General features: G+C 40.6%; 1 protein-coding gene across 1 annotated transcript in view; it reads left to right on the top strand.

Moving 5' to 3' along the window:
• LOC132142475 (male-specific lethal 3 homolog) overlaps positions 1-21193 on the top strand; it is a 162993-nt gene extending 141800 nt beyond the window's left edge. Inside the window, exon 13 of the mRNA XM_059552368.1 lies at positions 20489-21193. Coding sequence (XP_059408351.1) covers positions 20489-20588 — 100 coding nt within the window. The 3' untranslated portion in view covers positions 20589-21193. The remainder of the gene's footprint in view (positions 1-20488) is intronic.
• The last annotated feature ends 841 nt before the right edge of the window (positions 21194-22034 follow it).

Raw genomic sequence — 22034 nt, 5'->3', positions numbered from 1 at the left:
CCCTGAACACATCTTAAGGCCAATATTCCATTGTAATGATAGTGCCACCTGCTGGCAACAGGAAGATCGGCACATACATGGAATAAACGTTGATATATTCTACTTATATTTATGAGTTTAAACGCATATTTCTCACCGTTCACCTCTTTACTAAAGCCACTCGCTGCCGATGAGCCCGGGTGCGAGGGCCCGTTCATCGCTGCTTGCAGCTTTAATTAGGGCCCGAGCACCGATGGTGTGAGGACCCTCTTGGAATTGCTCCGTTTATTATTATTATTATTATTATTATTATTATTATTATTATTATTATTATTCTCTAAGATGAATTGCATTTTTGAGAGCCTAAACATGCTCGAAAAGTCATGAAACTTTGCACACACCTCAGAACTGGCGAAAATTTACGTCTGATATGGGTTTCAGAAGTGGGTGTGGCAAAATGGCTCGACAGCGCCACCTTTACACGTTCAACGGTGTGCGCCTCGAGCTACGTTTCACGTACATGTATGAAAATTGGTATACACATGTATCTCTCCAATACCTACAAAAATGTCTCTTGGAGCAAAATCCGAAACCCAACAGGAAGTCGGTTATTTTTAATTTTATGAGCAAATTTTGTGTCATTTATGTCATTTCCATGCGTTGTATTTTAACGAACTCCTCCTAGAGATTAATTCAGATCAACACCAAAGTTGGTATGCCTAATCTAAAGGCCTTTGCGATGTTAAATTGCGAAGATTTTGAGTTTTCGTTAAAGGGCGTGTCCATGGCGGCCTGGCGAATTTCGATGATTCGCCATGAAAAATGAAGTTGCTATAACTCAGACATACAATGTCCAATCTGCCCCAAACTTCACATGTTTGATGAGACTCTTGACCTGAACAGATTGACATGCCCATATTCAGTTATAGTCATAGCGCCACCTATTGGCAACAGGAAGTGACATATTTTACACTTTGACTAACTACTCCTAGAAATTTTATGACATCAATGTCTTTTTTGTGGTCAGTCTAATCTAAAGGCCTGTGCGATGTTAAGTTGTGAAGATCTTGAGTTTTCGTTAAGGGGCGTGTCCATGGCGCCGTGACAAAATTCAAAGTCTCGCCATGGGAATAAAAGATGTTATAACTCAGGCATAAAATGTCCGATCTTCCCCAAACTTCACATGTTTGATAAAAATCCTGGCCTGAACAGATCTGAAGGCCAATATTCCATCAGGTGTGGCAAAATGGCTCGATAGCGCCACCTATACACTTTCAACGGAGTGCGCCTCGATCTATGTTTCACATACATGTACAAAAATTGGTACACACATGTAACCCACCAATATCTACGAAAAAGTCTCTTGGTATGAAATCCGAATCCAAACAGGAAGTCAGTTATTTCGAATGTTCTCTGCAAAATTGGTGTTGTTTTTGGCATTTTCAGGGGTTGTACTTTAACGAACTCCTCCTAGAGATTTATTCAGATCAACATCAAACTTGGTCAGTTAAATCTAAAGGTCTTTGCGAAGTTAAATTGCGAAGGACTTGAGGTTTCGTTAAAGGGCGTGTCCATGGTGGCCTGACAAATTTCGATGTTTCGCCATGAAAAAGGAAGTTGCTGTAACTCAGACATACAATGTCCAATCTGCCCCAAACTTCACATGTTAGATAAGACTTCTGCCCTTAACATATCCACATGCCCATATTCAATTATAGTCATAGCGCCACCTGCTGGCAACAGGAAGTGACATGTTTTACGCTGCGACAAACTACTCCTAGAAATCTTTTGACATTAATGTATTTTTTGTGGTCAGTCTAATCTAAAGGCCTGTGCAATGTTAAATTGTGGAGATCTTCAGTTTTTGTTAAAGGGCGTGTCCATGGCGCCATGACAAAATTTGATGTCTCGCCACAGCAAGAGAAGTTGTTGTAACTCAGGCATAAAATGTTCAATCTTCCCCAGACTCTGCATGTTCGATAAAAGTCCTGGCCTGAACACATCTGAAGGCCAATATTCCATTATAATGATAGCGCCACCTGCTGGCAACAGAAAGATTGGCACATATATGGATTAAACATTGATTTATTCCACTTATATTTATGAGTTTAAATGCATATTTCTCACCGTTCGCCTATTTACTAAAGCCACTCGCTGCCGGTGAGCCCGGGTGCGAGGGCCCGTTCATCGCTGCTTGCAGCTTTAATTATTATTAGGGCCCGAGCACCGATGGTGTGAGGACCCTCTTGGAATTGCTCCGTTTATTATTATTATTATTATTATTATTCTCCAGAATGAATCGCATTTTTGAGGGCCTAAACATACTCAAAAAGTCATGAAACTTTGCACACACCTCAGAACCGGCGAAAACGTACATCTGATATGGGTTTCAGAAGTGGGTGTGGCAAAATGGCTCGACAGCGCCACCTATACATGTTCAACGGTGTGCGCCTCGAGCTATGTTTCACGTACATGTATGAAAATCGGTACACACATGTAACTCTCCAATACCTACAAAAAAGTCTCTTAGAGCAAAATTCTAAACCCAACAGGAAGTCGGTTATTTTTAATATTATGAGCAAATTTTGTGTCATTTTTGCCATTTCCATGAGTTGTATTTTAACGAACTCCTCCTAGAAACTTATTCAGATCAACATCAAATTTGGTATGCCTAATCTAAAGGCCTTTGCGATGTTAAATTGCGAAGATTTTGAGTTTTCGTTAAAGGGGGTGTCCGTGGCGGCCTGGCGAATTTCGATGATTCGCCATGAAAAATGAAGTTGCTATAACTCAGACATACAATGTCCAATGTGCCCAAAACTTCACATGTTTAATAAGACTCCTGACCTGAACATATTTACATGCCCATATTCAGTTTTAGTCATAGCGCCACCTATAGGCAACAGGAAGTGACATATTTTACACTTCGACAGACTACTCCTAGAAATTTTTTGACATCGATGTCTTTTTTATGGTCAGTATAATCTAAAGGCCTGTGCAATGTTAAATTGTGAAGATCTTGAGTTTTCGTTAAGGGCTGTGTCCATGGCGCCGTGAAAAAATTCAAAGTCTCGCCATGGGAATAAAAGATGTTATAACTCAGGCATAAAATGTCCGATCTTCCCCAAACTTCACATGTGTGATAAAAGTCCTGGCCTGAACAGATCTGAAGGCCAATATTCCATTGGGTGTGGCAAAATGGCTCGATATCGCCACCTGTACACTTTCAACGGAGTGCACCTCGAACTATGTTTCACGTACATGTACAAAAATTGGTACACACATGTAACACACCAATACCTACAAAAAAGTCTCTTGGTACGAAATCCGAATCCCAACAGGAAGTCGGTTATTTTGAATTTTCCCTGCAAAATTGGTGTTGATTTTGCCATTTTCAGGGGTTGTACTTTAACGAACTCCTCCTAGAGATTTATTCAGATGAACACCAAACTTGGTCAGTGTAATCTAAAGCCATTTGCGATGTTAAATTGCGAAGGACTTGAGGTTTCGTTAAAGGGCGTGTCCATGGCGGCCTGACAAATTTCGATGTTTCGCCATGAAAAAGGAAGTTGCTGTAACTCAGACATACAATGTCCAATCTGCCCCAAACTTCACATGTTGGATAAGACTCTTGACCTGAACAGATCTACATGCCAATATTCAGTTATAGTCATAGCGCCACCTATTGGCAACAGGAAGTGAAATATTTTACACTGCGACAAACTACTCCTAGAAATTTTATGAAATCAATGTTATTTTTGTGGTTAGTCTAATCTAAAGACCTGTGTGATGTTTAGTTGTGAAGATCTTGAGTTTTCGTTAAAAGGCGTGTCCATGGCGCCGTGACGAAGTTCGATGTGTCGCCATGGGAATATAAGATGTTATAACTCAGGCATAAAATGTCCGATCTTGCCCAAACTTCACATGTGTGATAAGGGTCCTGGCCTGAACAGATATGAAGGCCAATATTCCATTGGGTGTGGCAAAAAATGGCTCGATAGCGCCACCTATACACTTTCAACTGAGTGCATATACACTTTCAACGGATTGCGCCTCAAGCTATGTTTCACGTACATGTACAAAAATCGGTACACACATGTAACACACCAATATCTACGAAAAAGTCTCTTGGTATGAAATCCGAATCCAAACAGGAAGTCAGTTATTTCGAATGTTCTCTGCAAAATTGGTGTTGTTTTTGGCATTTTCAGGGGTTGTACTTTAACGAACTCCTCCTAGAGATTTATTCAGATGAACACCAAACTTGGTCAGTTAAATCTAAAGGCCTTTGCGAAGTTAAATTGCGAAGGACTTGAGGTTTCATTAAAGGGCGTGTCCATGGCAACCTGACAAATTTCGATGTTTCGCCATGAAAAAGGAAGTTGCTGTAACTCAGACATACAATGTCCAATGTGCCCCAAACTTTGCATTTTAGATAAGACTTCTGCCCTTAACAGATCTACATGCCCATATTCAATTATAGTCATAGCGCCACCTGCTGGCAACAGGGAGTGACATATTTTACGCTGAGACAAACTACTCCTAGAGATTTTTTGACATTAATGTATTTTTGTGGTAAGTCTAATCTTAAGGCCTGTGCAATGTTAAATTATGGAGATCTTGAGTTTTTGTTAAAGGGTGTGTCCATGGCACCATGACAAAATTTGATGTCTCGCCACAGGAAAAGAAGTTGTTGTAACTCAGGCATAAAATGTCCGATCTTCCCCAAACTTCACATTTGTGATAAGAGTCCTGGCCTGAACACATCTGAAGGCCAATATTCCATTATAATGATAGCGCCACCTGCTGGCAACAGGAAGACTGGCACATATAAATGATTTTGACATATTCCACTTATATTTACGACTTTAAATGCATATATCTCACCGTTCGCCAATTTACTAAAGCCTCTCGCTGGCGGTTAGCCCGGGTGCGAGGGCCCATTCATCGCTGCTTGCAGCTTTAATTATTATTATTATTCTCCAAGATGAATCGCATATTTGAGAGCCTAAACATGCTTGAAAAGTCATGAAACTTTGCACACACCTCTGAACTGGCGAAAATTTACGTCTGATATAGGATTCAGAAGAGGGTGTGGCAAAATGGCTCGACAGCGATACCTATACTAAGAAAATCAACAGCCTTCCAGCTATGTTTCACGTATATGCATGAAAATTGGCACACATATGTAACACACCAATACCTACAAAAAAGACTCTTGGAGCAAAATTCTAAACCCAACAGGAAGTCGGTTATTTTTAATATTATGAGCAAGTTTTGTGTAATTTGGTCATTTCCATGTGTTGTATTTTAACGAACTCCTCCTAGAGATTTCTTCAAATCAACACCAAATTTGGTATGCCTAATCTAAAGGCCTTTGCGATGTTAAATTGCGAAGATCTTGAGTTTTCGTTGAAGGGCGTGTCCGTGGCCGCCTGGCGAATTTCAGTGATTCGGTGCAACAGGAAGTGACATATTTTACACTTCGACAGACTACTCCTAGAAATTTTTTGACATCAATGTATTCTTTGTGGTCAGTCTAATCTAAAGGCCTGTGCAATGTTAAATTGTGGAGATCTTCAGTTTTTGTTAAAGGGCGTGTCCATGGCGCCATGACAAAATTTGATGTCTCGCCACAGCAAGAGAAGTTGTTGTAACTCAGGCATAAAATGTTCAATCTTCCCCAGACTCCGCATGTTCGATAAGAGTCCTGGCCTGAACACATCTGAAGGCCAATATTCCATTATAATGATAGCGCCACCTGCTGGCAACAGAAAGATTGGCACATATATGGATTAAACATTGATATATTCCACTTATATTTATGAGTTTAAATGCATATTTCTCACCGTTCGCCTATTTACTAAAGCCACTCGCTGCCGGTGAGCCCGGGTGCGAGGGCCCGTTCATCGCTGCTTGCAGCTTTAATTATAATTATTATTATTATTCTCCAAGATGAATCGCATATTTGAGAGCCTAAACATGCTTGAAAAGTCATGAAACTTTGCACACACCTCTGAACTGGCGAAAATTTACGTCTGATATAGGATTCAGAAGAGGGTGTGGCAAAATGGCTCGACAGCGCCACCTATACTAAGAAAATCAACAGCCTTCCAGCTATGTTTCACGTATATGCATGAAAATTGGCACACATATGTAACACACCAATACCTACAAAAAAGACTCTTGGAGCAAAATTCTAAACCCAACAGGAAGTCGGTTATTTTTAAAATTATGAGCAAGTTTTGTGTAATTTGGTCATTTCCATGTGTTGTATTTTAACGAACTCCTCCTAGAGATTTCTTCAAATCAACACCAAATTTGGTATGCCTAATCTAAAGGCCTTTGCGATGTTAAATTGCGAAGATCTTGAGTTTTCGTTGAAGGGCGTGTCCGTGGCCGCCTGGCGAATTTCGGTGATTCGGTGCAACAGGAAGTGACATATTTTACACTTCGACAGACTACTCCTAGAAATTTTTTGACATCAATGTATTTTTTGTGGTCAGTCTAATCTAAAGGCCTGTGCAATGTTAAATTGTGAAGATCTTGAGTCTTCGTTAAGGGGCGTGTCCATGGCGCCGTTACAAAATTCAAAGTCTCGCCATGGTAATAAAAGATGTTATAACTCAGGCATAAAATGTCCGATCTTCCCCAAACTGAACAGATCTGAAGGCCAATATTCCATCGGGTGTGGCAAAATGGCTCGATAGCGCCACCTATACACTTTCAACGGAGTGCGCCTCAAGCTATGTTTCACGTACATGTACAAAAATTGGTACACACATGTAACACACCAATACCTACAAAAAAGTATCTTGGTATGAAATCCTAATCCCAACAGGAAGTCGGTTATTTTGAATTTTCCCTACAAAATTGGTGTTGTTTTTGCCATTTTCAGGGTTTGTACTTTAACGAAAACCTCCTAGAGATTTATTCAGATCAACATCAAACTTGGTCAGTTAAATCTAAAGGCCTTTGCGAAGTTAAATCAGCTTTAATTTAAGATTAAACTTTGCCCAGATCTGAGCTACCTAGCTCGTAACTTATAAATTATCATCCTGTTTGTATTATAATGCTAATGTTGCTAAAAATCACCTTTGAAATCACAGGAGTAAATTACATTTTAAAATATATTAAGATATTAAGCAGTCATTTAAAATATCAAAAATATTTCACAGTATTTATGCTTTTGCTGTATTTTGGATCAAATAAATGCAGGCTTGGTGAGCTGAAGAGAAAAATGGTGTCTAATGGTGTTTTGGGGGCCTGGAGAAGATTTGTATATATACTGTGGATTAGACTTGTGCCGGTATTCGGTAATGCGATATATTGCGGTGATTAATATGCACGATATTGTTATCGTGGGCATTTCTAAATACCGTGAATAAATATACATTACAAATTATTCAGAATTTGGAATGCATTTTAAGAATATTATTCCCATCAGCTGCTTAAAATGCACAACACCGCTGTATGCTGCTTGAAAGAGGGCGTACGCTCTGATGTAAACAAGCACGCATAAGAAGCACATGGAGGAACACGTGAGAGACGCTGAATGAAAGCACATTCACTCACTGACAGCAGATGGCGCTAAATGCAGCCCTTACCTTGTAAACACAGTAAACTACTGAAATATTTAGACTTAATAGGCTATTTATCTTCAAACATTCTTTTTTTTTTTTATTCCGGACTACACATGCCCTAGATATTGTTTGAAAGTGTTTTGATCTTTTATTGTTCATTCACACTTTACATTATGGCTTCATTAGTTAACATAAACTGCCAATGAAAAAATTATTCTGAACATTCATTAATCTTAGGTATTCCCATATTTAATAACACATTGTTAAAATTGAAAGTTGCAGCTGTGTTATTTAATGAGCTAACATGAACTAAGACTTGTATTTTTTAACGAAGATTAATAACTTCTATAGTAGTAATGTAGCTATTGCTCATTGTTTAGCTGTGCACTTATTGAATGAGCACTATGCGATGTCCGAACTGATTACACTATATTTTATGTATTGCACTGTATATTATGTAAAATCATTTTCTATTTTTAAACTGTCTTAAATTCATTTTAAATCAATTTTTAAATCATTTTCATTTTCAAGTTCTTAAATTGCTTGTTTTACTTTGTGATTATTTTTCTTCATTGCTTTTTTTTTACTTTCTTTTTGAATTACCATTGTGTACGAAATGTGCTATATAAATAAACTTGCCTTGAATGTTAATGCATTAACTAAGGTTAACTAATGAGGTCTTACTGTAAAGTGATACCTATTGGTTTTTATAGTTCTTTTGCACTTTAATGTGTAAAACATTTAACTTTTCTATATTTTTCTGTATTGCTTTATTGTTTTAAATGTTTAGTTATTTTTGTTATAAGAAAAAAAGTTATTTAACCTGTTATAGTGTATTATGACCACTTTTTAAAACAAAATTTCAATACCGTGATAATACCGTATACCGTGATAAAAGCATTATCAATTAACCGCAACAGGAAAATATGATACCGGCATATCCCTACCGTGGATCTATTTGGTTTTGAGACAAGCACTTCATTGTAGTACTACAGTGATATCTCTTCAGCGCACTGCGCGAGCAAGTCAAACTACAATGCAGAATATTAACCTGTTAGCCAGCACCCCCCATTATGGGACCCACAGCTGAAAGTGCTCTACCTAACTTGTAATTGTAACAGTTTCCTACTTCAGTGTGTTACAAACATAATTTTGGTGTATTTGGAAAGACCCTTTGGGCTTTATTTTTTATCAACCAGATTTGATAATGCTCAAAAATATTAAAAGTTATAGACACTGAAGTGCCTTGAATTTTTTTTATCACACTTTAATATTTTTTTTATTTGATATAAAAATACATGAAATGAGTCCTGGAGCAATCTAGAAAAGTAATGGGTTGAAAGTCAGACGTCTCCTGAGTTTCTATTTCAAATCTGAATAAGATATCATGAAAAATGAGACTCCTGCAAATATTTTTATGAGACTATCTAAACCCCCCACGGGTTTACCCGCCACGGTGGCTGGTAGGCGAAGCGAGTTTACCTGCCACAACACAAAATCACCCGCATTTGGCTGGTGGCGGGTGCTAATTTCCATCCCTGGTGCAGAACAACCACCCAATAAAGCATTACAATAATCTAACCATGAGGTCATAAATGCATGGATTAACATTTCTGCATTTGACATTGAGAGCATGGGCCGTAGTTTAGATATATTTTTTAGATGGAAAAATGCAGTTTTACCAATGTACAGTCATGGCCAAAAGTTTTGAGAATTACATAAATATTGGAAATTGGAAAAGTTGCAGTTTAAGTTTTTATAATAGCAATTTGCATATACTCCAGAATGTTATGAAGAGTGATCAGATGAATTGCATAGTCCTTCTTTGCCATGAAAATTAACTTAATCCCAAAAAAACCTTTCCACTGCATTTCATTGCTGTCATTAAAGGACCTGCTGAGATCATTTCAGTAATCGTCTTGTTAACTCAGGTGAGAATGTTGACGAGCACAAGGCTGGAGATCATTATGTCAGGCTGATTGGGTTAGAATGGCAGACTTGACATGTTAAAAGGAGGGTGATGCTTGAAATCATTGTTCTTCCATTGTTAACCATGGTGACCTGCAAAGAAACGTGTGCAGCCATCATTGCGTTGCATAAAAAATGCTTCACAGGCAAGGATATTGTGGCTACTAAGATTGCACCTAAATCAACAATTTATAGGATCATCAAGAACTTCAAGGAAAGAGATTCAATTCTTGTAAAGAAGGCTTCAGGACGTCCAAGAAAGTCCAGCAAGCGCCAGGATCGTCTCCTAAAGAGGATTCAGCTGCGGGATCGGAGTGCCACCAGTGCAGAGCTTGCTCAGGAATGGCAGCAGGCAGGTGTGAGCGCATCTGCACGCACAGTGAGGCCAAGACTTTTGGAAGATGGCCTGGTGTCAAGAAGGGCAGCAAAGAAGCCACTTCTCTCCAAAAAAAACATCAGGGACAGATTGATCTTCTGCAGAAAGTATAGTGAATGGACTGCTGAGGACTGGGGCAAAGTCATATTCTCTGATGAAGCCCCTTTCCGATTGTTTGGGGCATCTGGAAAAAGGCTTGTCCGGAGAAGAAAAGGTGAGCACTACCATCAGTCCTGTGTCATGCCAACAGTAAAGCATCCTGACACCATTCATGTGTGGGGTTGCTTCTCATCCAAGGGAGTGGGCTCACTCACAATTTTGCCCAAAAACACAGCCATGAATAAAGAATGGTACCAAAACACCCTCCAACAGCAACTTCTTCCAACAATCCAACAACAGTTTGGTGAAGAACAATGCATTTTCCAGCACGATGGTGCACCGTGCCATAAGGCAAAAGTGATAACTAAGTGGCTCGGGGACCAGAATGTTGAAATTTTGGGTCCATGGCCTGGAAACTCCCCAGATCTTGATCCCATTGAGAACTTGTGGTCAATCCTCAAGAGGCGGGTGGACAAAAAAAACCCACTAATTCTGACAAACTCCAAGAAGTGATTATGAAAGAATGGGTTGCCATCAGTCAGGATTTGGCCCAGAAGTTGATTGAGAGCATGCCCAGTCGAATTGCAGAGGTCCTGAAAAAGAAGGGCCAACACTGCAAATACTGACTCTTTTAATAAATGTCATGTAATTGTCGATAAAAGCCTTTGAAACGTATGAAGTGCTTGTAATTATATTTCAGTACATCACAGAAAAAACTGAAACAAAGATCTAAAAGCAGTTTAGCAGCAAACTTTTTGAAAACTAATATTCATGTAATTCTCAAAACTTTTGGCCACGACTGTAGAAACGTGGCTTTCTTTTTTTTTTTTTTTTTATCTTTTTATAGATTTAAAAAAATATATAATAAAAAATAAATTGATTAATTAAAAAAAATAAATTTACAGCAAATTAAATCAAGTCAGTCTACAGATCACAGTTCAACCTTTGTAAATGTTATGTAAACATGCCAAACATTGTAGTTTCAGATGTCCATAAGGGGTTCCCATATCTTTCTGAAGGCATCCCATTTATTTTTTAGGTCGTATGTGCGTTGTTCCAGTCTTAAAGTTTCATTTAGGATTTGTTTAAACAGATCAAATTTTTCAATATGAAAGATTTTTGTTTACAGATTTAAAGTTTTATCCAAGTAACAGGGCAATGACTGAAATAACTAAAACGGGGCAGAACATTCATTTTAATTACATTAGTTCGTCCAAAAAAAAAAAATGAGATGGGGAGCCATTTCCAATGTTCTAATTCTTCTTTAATCTTTTTAAGCAGCGGAATGTAGTTAATGAGGTAGAGTAGAGGTCCTTAAGTTTTAGAGCCACATTCACCCCAAGATATTTAAAGCTGGTTTGAGTCTATTCGAAACTGACAAGTTAATTAATAATGCATTGGATTTTGTCAAATTAATTTTATAGACTGATATTGTTCCAAATTTAGTGATCAGGTCTAATATTGCTGGGATTGATTGCTCGGGGCTAGTTAAGTATAGAATTATATCATCGGCATAAAGTGAAATTTTGTTCTGCGTTTTCCCGATATTTATACCAAAAATCTCTTCATTAGCCCGTATGGCTTCTGCGAGTGGTTCAATTGCCAAGTTAAACAAAAATGGAGACAAAGGGCATCCCTGCACGAAAGCCTCTAAACAAATCAAAATTTTCAGTGAGGGTACCATTTATACATATTTGGGCTTGTGGATTGCTATACATAGTTCTGACCCATCTAATACATTTTTCACCAATTTCAATTTCTCCAGAATGGCAAACAGATATGAACACTCGACCCTATCAATCACTTTTTCTTCGTCAAGCGAAAGTAGTAAGGCTGTTCTGTTGTGTAGGGACGAGTGCTCAATTATATTTAATAGCCTTCGGATATTGTCAGATGCATAGCCTGCCTTCATAAAGCCGGACTGATCGGGATTTATAATCTGGGGCAAAGGGTCTTCCAGCCTGTGTGCAATTGATTTGGATAATATCTTAAAATCAACTGGAGAGTAATGAAATTGGGCGAAATGGGCATTGACTTAATTGCTTGTAAAACTTCCTCTGGGGTGAATGGGTCACTTAACTGCTCCTTCTCATCCTTTGAGACAGAGGGTAAGGATATTTTTTCCAAAAATCTGTGGATATCTGTTGCGGAGGGATTTTCTGACGCATAAAGCTGTTTATAAAAATCAAGAAATGAGGACTTTGTCACCGCGCCGAGGAAGACACAGGGTCTGGCTCCAAATGCAGGGAAGATTAACTTTAATAGAACAAAAAGGCCAACACAGCAAAAACAAAACCGAAACAAATGACGGTGACAAGCCAAGATGCAGGGGACTCGACCGTGGCACCCGCCGCCTCCTCGGGGGACTCGGCAGCGGCACCCGCAGCCTTTGAGAACTCAACTGAGGCACCCGCAGCCTTACATCACTGCCGGAGTAACAGGGGAGGACGCATTATCCTGTCTGTTCTGCTCTAACCATTTTCTTACATTTTTACAGGCTTCATGGTCTGTGAGAAAAGAGGCATTAATTCTCCATTGTTTGGTTTGATTTGTCTTTTGGGGGAGGGATAACCGCAGGTAGACTGGTGAGTGGTCTGATATAAGAATGGGCCCTATATCACATGAAACTATGGATGAGAGATTATCCTGGGGTAAAAAAAATATATATATAATCGGGAATATGATTTGTGTATAGCTGAATAGAAAGTGTAGTCATTCCTTGTGGGATTAAGTTCTCTCCAAACATCCAAACACTCTCTTCCGCTTAATTGGGTGGCCAAGGCCTCTGACATTAAACGTTATTACATTAAGTGTACTAGACATTAGAGTGTTGCCTGCTACATTGGTTTCGTGTGACCATGATAGTTAAAGTAAAAGAAAAAACAATATAAGACTAACGAACTAATAAAAGCAAAAAATATAACATTGGTAGAGCATGAGGGGCCCCCTCTACCCACTCCCTCCCCAAAACCCTAGCCTAGTCCCCAAATGACAAGGCAACCCCATTGAAACACGTAACACCCTCAAGTTGTTATATATATATATATATATATATAAATATATATATATATAAATGCTCAGCCTTCCTCTCTTCTATATACCATGCTAGAAAAGTATCAAATATATCCAAAGTAAAGTGACAGTCATATACAAAGGCTGCTAATATTCATAGAAAATAAATATATAAAATTAAGATAAAGCAAGAGCCTTTCTGATAGTAGCCTGTGTGTGCCTGTGATTGTTCATATTTCCCACCATGTAGAGCCCAACGTTACCTGGCTTTACCCATCAGGCCCAGTGGTGAGCCTGATTTCTGCACAAAAATGTATGTACTCACCCCTCTTCGGGTAAGGAAAACGATTCAATTTAGTTCAAACCTTGTCAAATTTAGGCTATTTTGCAGATATTTTGCGGTGGAATTTCTCAGCCTCTTGTGGGGAGGAAAACATCTGGATCTTCCTGTTGTGTAGCACTCTCAGTTTACATGGTTGGAGGTGAAATCCTCGGAAGGTCCCCATGTCAACAAACAGCTTTTTTACAGTGTTGAACTCCCGTCTTCGTCGGATCATCTCCGCGGAGAAATCCTGGACGAATGTGAGTTTGGATCCGTTGTGTGTAATGTCCCGTTGTCTTGTGGAGCGTAAGATGAATTCTTTATCTTGATAGTTGAGAAAGCGAAGGAGGACGGCTCGATTCTGGTTGGGGATAGCTGAGGCCAGGGTATGGTGGGCTCTTTCTAATATGAATACTCTGTCGGATTTGATGCCCAGCCACTGGGGTAGCATATCGGTTATAAAGTCCAAAAGAGGACGCTTACCCTCAGCTCCCTCCTTAAGACCAAACAGCCAGATATTTTTCCTCCTACCACGGTTTTCTAGGTCCTCTGTCTTTTCTTCCAGGTATGCGAGCCGCCTTGTTGCTTTAGCCAGATCCCTCTCGCTTTTATCCAACGCGTCCTCTGTAGCGACTATGCGGGCTTTAGCCTCCTCGATTAATTTTTCATTAGCTGTCACATAATTTCACCTAAATTATTCTCCAATCACTGAGATAGAGTTCGTCAGCTTCCCCCAGTTTGGTTGTTTATTCCGTCCAGCTTCGAGCTGAACTCAGAGCGGAGTGATTTAAGTTCAGTTAGCACGTCTGTTACACTAACCATGCTGTTGGCTTCGACACTCTCAACCGGAGACTCTTCGTGAGCTTGTTTTGCGAGCATTTGAGAAGATTTCACACTCCTTTGGTACAGGGGGTTTAGGCATTATTTGTATTATGTAGTTGACCAGGTTTGCAAAGGTCTGGAGCTGTTTAATGTGCGATGTTGTACGGAGCCATCAAACTATGCTGCCATCTTGTTCGGGCTCTTTAGCACCCCCTTTTTGTTCGTTTTGACTGAAACATGGCTTTCTAAGGAAAGATTGCCATCAAATAGCATACCTAGGTTCCTAACTGATGACGAAGAATTGACAGAGCAGCCATCTAGTCTTAGTGTTCTAGGTTATTACATGCAGAGTTTTTAGGTCCTATGATTAACACCTGTTTTTTTTTCGGAATTTAGCAGTAAGAAATTACTTTGGTGTGATGGTCAAGAGTAATAAACCATTCATTAACCATTAATAATTACACTTATGAAAATGCCAGTAACTTTTTATTGTATTAGCCTATTGCAATGAAAGGGGACTGGGTTATGCCGTCAACATAAATACCAAATATGCCAGAGTAAGCTGAACTTCCTGTCCGCCATTTTGATTTATGTTGAAAACCTACTTTTTCGAACTCCTCATCAAGCATTGGTCCGATTTTCACCAAATTTGAATCAGATGATCTTCAGACTGTGCTGACAAAATGTTATGGATTTTGTGTCGATAGACAAAACTGTTTTTGCATATCACAGCGACGAATTAGAAGCATGATGCCAAAATGACACTTCAGGCTGTATGTCTGCACTGCTTTGGCATATTGACACCAAACTTTGTGTGTGTCATTTACAAGTCACACAAAGTACGCCATATTGATTTGATAACAGCGCCACCTATTGGTCAAACTTGATAAGCCAAGTAATCATGTTACTAGAGGTTGTATTTATGATTTTTTTTAGCCATTTCAATTACAATAATCCTAAATTATTAATAATTGCTGTTATTGCTCATTAATGCATTTGGTGTGATGCTCCATGCCATGCTTAGCTCAATTTGCCGTTGGAGTGCTTGGCCTCGTAATTGCTGCTTGCAGCTATATTTATTAGGGGCCAACCACCAAATGTGCAAGGCACCTATTGTTCTTATTATTATTCTTCCGACTGAGAGTCTATGACAGCCCATAGAACTGATTGTGGGAAAGTTGTAATGGTTTGATATTCTGATAGAGGACAGTCCCAACATTAAATACACCAATTTTGGTGTGTCTAAGTCATTCCCTCTAGCGCCACCACCTCTCCAAAGTTTCATTCATATTTTGCTAATAACTTTTGAACCATCCGGTCAATCAACAAAATTTCCTCTGATTCCTGAGCTCATGACGATTCGATTGCACCCTATGACATCATTTTCCGTCTTTAAAATATGTCCGCCATTTAGATTTTTTTCCAAAAACCTACTTTTTCATCCTAAACTGTTTGTCCGATTTGCACAGAAATTGAACCAGATCATCTTAAGGCAGTGGTGACAAAAAGTTATGGAATTCAAATTGATTTGTCAAACCGTTTTTGATAAACGCTCAAACAAATTTTACGTAGTGCTTGCAAAAACAGTCGTAAGGCTTTATCTCCGCAACGGTTCATCGTAATCAGACAAACTTGGTACATGTCATCACAAGCATGACCTGAGGCTACATGCTGCGTTTCGGCGCAGCGCCACCTACTGGTCCGGAAATATGAAAAATGCATATTTTTGCTTATAACTTCTGAATGGTTTGGCCAAAAATCACACAACTGGTCTCTTTAGATTCAGTGAGTCATGTCGAGTCGAATGATATCCAATTCCTGTGTCAGCCATTTTAGGCGTCGGCCATTTTGAATTCTTTTAAAATGCTGTATTTTTTGAACGCATTATCTTATCGTTATGAAAATAATTACAAAACTATTCGGCTCCATGCCCTGAAGGTACTCTATAAGTTTGGTCGCAGCGCCACCTTGTGGTCAAGAATTATAATGAAATAACTAAAAAATGCTAATAACTTTTGAATAATTAGACTATTGAAATGAACATGGTCTCCCTATATTCTCTGGGTCATACTGAGAACATCGATACCAATTATGCCCAAATTGGCCATACTTCCTGTCCGCCATTTTGATTAATGTTGAAAATCGTACTCGGTTACTAAACGTAACCTCGGTTCTCTCTAGAAGAGCAAACGAGTACTGCGTCTTAGCTAAGACGCTACGGGAAAAGTCTCTTTTCACGAAATACTGAAGCAAAAAATTATCCTTAATTTTGTATTTTTGTAAAGCGCATTTGCAGCAGTACACAGCCATAGGCGAGACGGCTCGTTCGCTCATTGGCTTGTTCTGCGGCAACTGCACAGCCTATTGAGCGCGGGCTGATGCAACATCAGACCAATAAGGGCGCTTCGCGTACGCACGGCAGAGAACGCAGTACTCGTTCGCTCTTCTAGAGAGAACCGAGGTTACGTTTAGTAACCGAGTACGTTCTCTTACGAGAGCTCTCTCGTACTGCGTCTTAGCTAAGACGCTACGGGAACCCAATGTAAAACGCCGTGCGCGCAGGGATCACACACCAATAAACCTGAAGCAACGCCCAGGATTTACAGTGCACAGTCACCTGAGGGACTCACAGAGAGTCCAGGACAGAAAAGGGAAAAAGCCCTCTGTCCTATATCTAGCAGCATCCGTAGATGCGGCAATATGACATCACACAGCCGAGGCAAGGCCTGACCAATGTGGCAATGCGGGTCTTACACAATACTGCCCATATAACAGTCGGCAGCGCCAGTGACAGTGAGGGAACGCATAAAGCGGGCAGCACGGCCATCTCCGTGACAGCGCGCTTTCGTTCTTGGAAAAGAACGCGGGGCAGTGATCGTTTTCGTTGGACGCAAAGAGGTCCATCTCCGCCATGCCAAATCTCTCCCACAACAGCCGGACTGTTTGCGGGTGTAGAGACCATTCGCCCGTAGGAACATTGCCTCTGGACAGCCTGTCTGGACCCAGATTCTGCAGTCCAGGCACATGCACTGCTCTCAGCGAGCGCACGTTGCGCTGAGCCCAAACCAGGAGGCGTTCCGTCAGCCTGCACAGGTTTCGGGACCCCGAGACCGCCCTGGCGATTTATGTAGGACACTACGGACATGTTGAATGCGAGTATTCAGAAACCACATGACACGTGTGACATAGTGATTGTGGGCACTGAGGAGTGGGCACGTCTACTATGTAGTGCGCGTGATCGACTTGAGTCGCTTTTATGGCCGCGAGCCCTGTGTGAAGGGCTGTAATTAGATGTGGAGATGGGCACTGAGCAGTGGGCATCGTCACTACATTTATAGCACCATCGGCCGTGGCCGGGACACCAGAAATTACACCTTTTTCGGGAAATATCTGGGTAGCCGTGATAACGGTTTTCGTGTGCAGGCAAGCAGGCAACCGTACAGGCTTGCGCATTGCAAAAAACGCTGAAACAGTCACAATCTCTGGAACTGAAACAGCGGCGCGCTTAGGTGAGAGCCCGGCCACAGCGGAACTCGTACACCGGCGCTTCGATGAAGCAGCCATCGTGTGTAGTGCCGATGCAGCGTCATGCAGCATGCGTAGGTGGCTTTCCTAGGATGGCTTCGGGGCTCCCGACCTCACCGTAATCCTCTGCCGCGGTCCCCGCGGCGCGGGGCGACGGCCGGTAGAGCGAGAACGGGGGTCTCTAGCTGCGTTGCTGAAGCTGTTATGATAACGGCTTTTGTGTGCAGGCAAGCGGGCAACTGTGCAGGCTTGCGCATTGCAGAAAACGCTGAGACAGTCACAATTCCTGGAACTGAAACAGCGGCGCGCTTGGGTGAGAGCTCGGCCACAGCGGAACTCGTACACCTGCGCTTCGATGAAGCAGCCATCGTTAGTAGTGCCGACGCAGCATCACATAGCAGGCTTTAGAAGGCATTTAGATGTGGAGAATGCTAGTGAGACAGACGAACGAGTTCGCGCTGAATATGGAGCGTTCCAAGCCTTCGCCACCTCTTCGTGAAGCTCAGGAAGAAATGAGGCGGGCTTTGAGAAGTACGCTCATCCGAAAGGGAAATACCATCCAGCCGGGAACGAGAGGTGGGGGCGCTGGTGCAAACCACTCGCGGCCGAGACTCATCGAGGCCAACACGAGCATTCGCCCCGGCTCCTTCTCAATGTCAGCTCGTCTGCTGGGCTTCTGAGCAGAAGGCGCGAGATCCTCGGAGCTCGCCCAGCCCTCACTGCCCGAAGCTAGCAGAGAGCGCGTGTCCTCTTCCCCCGACGCGGCCCTGAGATCGACTTCCTCGGACGACGCGCCGGCAAACAGCGGGCGCTGCCCACCGGGAAGCGATGCAGGGGGGGGGGGGGGGCGGTGAAGCAGGGCGAACCAGCGAGCTCGGTTGAGCTGAAGACGGTTCCGGAATCCGCTGGAAGCGATGTTTTTACGGCGCCTCAGCGCAGCGGAGAATGCAGGCTCAGAGAAAAAGGCCAGGCGAGTCCTCAGAGTCACCATGGCAACAGCTCGCAGTGGGGGCATCCGCCGTCAGCGAGCACGAGTGCTGCATGATCTTCACCCAGGCAGGAGACACAGATGACGTACCGGTCTCCCTCGCTGAGTGGGGCTCTGACGAGCCGCAGGAAGGCATCTTAAAAAAGACGTGAGCTCTTTTACGAGTGTGTGTCGCAGGGCGAACACACACACACACACATAAAGAACAGCTTGGATATAACAGAATTGAAAGGATATAGGCGTCGGATAGCGCAGCAGGAACGGCAGTGGAAGGCGGCGATGCCAGCAGCTTCAGAATGGCTCGTCCTGCTGATGTGCTTTCTTAGACGGCGCTTGCTTCCTACGTGATCCAGCGATGCGTGAGCTTCGCTGAAGAGATGAAAAATCAGGTGAATCAGCCTTTTCGAGCTCCTTTTATAGGTTGGGCCACACCCGTTTCGGCGGGAAGTGGCAAGAAGGGCGCGAAGCCAATGAGCGAACGAGCCGTCTCGCCTATGGCTGTGTACTGCTGCAAATGCGCTTTACAAAAATACAAAATTAAGGATAGTTTTTTGCTTCAGTATTTCGTGAAAAGAGACTTTTCCCGTAGCGTCTTAGCTAAGACGCAGTACGAGAGAGGTCTCGTAAGAGAACTACTTTTTCGAACTCCTCCTAGACCTAGACCGAAATTTAACGCGGACCATCTTCAGACCCCACTGGCCAAAAGTTATGGATTTCGTGTCAATATACGAAACGGTTCTCGTTTAGCGCATCAATTAATTTGCTGGAAGGATGCCAAAATGCATTTGAGGCTGTATCTCAGCAAAGCTTTGACATATTTGCACCAAACTTTGTATGTGTCATTGTCACCTCACAATCATCCTAAAATTGCTTTAATTACTCCTCGTTACAATTCGTGTGATGCTCCATGCCATTCTTAGCTCCTCAACTTTCCGCTGGAGTGCTTGGCCCCGTAATTGCTGCTAGCAGCTATATTTATTATTATTATTATTATAAAGTTCTGATGAAACATGACAACACAAATCACATTTCAAAGAATTGCTGAACAATTTAAAAGTTAAATATTGTATTATTTAAAAAAAATATACAGTATATTTGCATGAATCTGGTGGGCCTTGGTTTAAGCAGGATAGACTGGAGTTTCATTATGTTTGCAGCAGGTTTTGGTATAATGGTGTAATATTACAACATAATGTGCATTGATTGCTATGCTGGCTATGCTTTACAGTAGCATTTTATCCTGGTGAGTAATAAAGTGACCAAGTGGCTTGTGTAGTGTAACTTTTTTTATAGATTAAATGAATGTACTGTATTTTAGTAAAATAATATTTTGAGAAGATTCTTTGGTACTATATAATATATGTGGAATAAATATGATCCATTAATGACCATTTAAAATATTTCTTGTCTAGTATGTTTATAATTTGTTACCATTAGTGTATATAGTGTAAATATATATTAATAAATGCAAGCAAGTACTGAATTTAACTCAAGATGTAACATGTTTAAAATAGTGTTCGAAAAAAGGCAACCAATTGCATTCAGCAAAACTTTTTATTATATAATATATCCAGTGAGGCAATAGGTAAGTTAATCTGAATGGTCTTCATAGAAACTCATTCAACTTCATACAGTGAGAGAAAGATTGCAGAAAGACTAAAAGACTGTTTTAAAAAATAAACGTGTTTATGCTTATGACACCTTGGGTCAGAGGCCATTATCGTACCTTATTTTTTTTACCTGGCCATCAGTTATTTTCTTATACGCTTCAAACTGATTTTTATTATTGAATTACATATTGTTTACTCTTTCAGGTTTTTGGCAGAGTTTCATGAGGACTTCTTTCCAGAGTCTGCATATGTGTCTGCAATGGAAGCCCATTACAGCATGAAGCAACCACGCTCAGTCTTCTAAGAATCCTTTATAGAGAGAGTTTATTTTGTGCTGTGTTCTTCTGAATTTCTGGTCCACCCCTGACACTGAATGTTCTTCTACTTGCAAATTCTATAAATTTCCTTTAATTGTTTCACCTGTCCATTTGTAACTGTTCATTTGCAGTGCATAACACAACTTCCATGACAATTTTTTTTGTTATTGTTTATGGTTTTACTATTTTAAATCATTTTGAATACAGTTGTGCAAAATGATAATTTTCTTGTTTTCTAATTTTTCTGTGGTATATTCCGTATAGTATATACCATTACCTCAAACTTGTATTTGTGATTTTTATTTTTTTTTCCATCCAAAATGGAATGACTGACTACATTTGCCTTGGTCATACTTATTTTGCTTGTCCTTTCCATTTCCTTCCTCTGTATGTACTTAAACAAGCAATTGTGCAAAAGCCAGATGTTTGTTGCACATTTGTCAATTTTTGCCACCCAGAATTGTAGTAACATTGTTAATAATGCATTTTTTTAATTATGAGCTCCACTGAAAATTGCTTTGTCATTTATTTACTCATAAAATGATATTTGCTTTATTGTACATTACTGTATATAAAGTTATCTGTGGTAAAAGATTTAATCTCTTTTCTTTGTGTGAAAATAGGACAAGTCTGGATTTTAAAAAGATTTTATCCCATTACTTATAATGATTAAGTTCATTATTCACATGTTCCTTTTTCTGTGTATTCTATGGTGTGTTGTATATGTCTATCAAAGCCACTGTCAATTATTATGGTGGTGGAAAATACGTGTTTTATTGGCATTGATTTCAGAAGTCAAACAATTGTTTAATTATAGAATGTGTAAACATTAAGATGTTGTTTTTATTACTGAATTTGTATAAAAAAAAATCTAGATTGACATGTCCATAGGTTTGTCAACACCTGTGATGACAAGCAAGGCTGTGCCCCCATTACTTATTTAAAATTGTTTCTCAATGGAGATGCTCTCAGCTTTCTGCAGAGCAGCTGCCAAGCAAACCTATGGAATGCCAAAGCTTCCACAAAATGTATAAATATACAAGGAAATATAAAAAGAATAATAAATGCATAAATCCACAGAGAAATGTAAATAAATAATTATTTAGGGCCCGAGGTGCGAGGACCCTCTTGTATCTGCTTGGTTTATTATTATTATTATTATTATTATTAGGGCCCGAGCACCGATGGTGTGAGGACCCTCTTGGAATTGCTCCGTTTATTATTATTATTATTATTATTATTACTAGGGCCCGAGCACCGATGGTGTGAGGACCCTCTTGGAATTGCTCTGTTTATTATTATTAGGGCCTGAGCACCGATGGTGTGAGGACCCTCTTGGAATTGCTCCGTTTATTATTAGGGCCCGAGCACCGATGGTGTGAGGACCCTCTTGGAATTGCTCTGTTTATTAGGGCCCGAGCACCGATGGTGTG

The sequence above is a fragment of the Carassius carassius genome, chromosome 6 (genome assembly GCF_963082965.1).
Source record: "Carassius carassius chromosome 6, fCarCar2.1, whole genome shotgun sequence".
Taxonomy (NCBI): Eukaryota; Metazoa; Chordata; class Actinopteri; order Cypriniformes; family Cyprinidae; genus Carassius; species Carassius carassius.
Note: the sequence above shows the minus strand (reverse complement) of the source record. Positions and strands in the feature narration are given on the sequence as shown.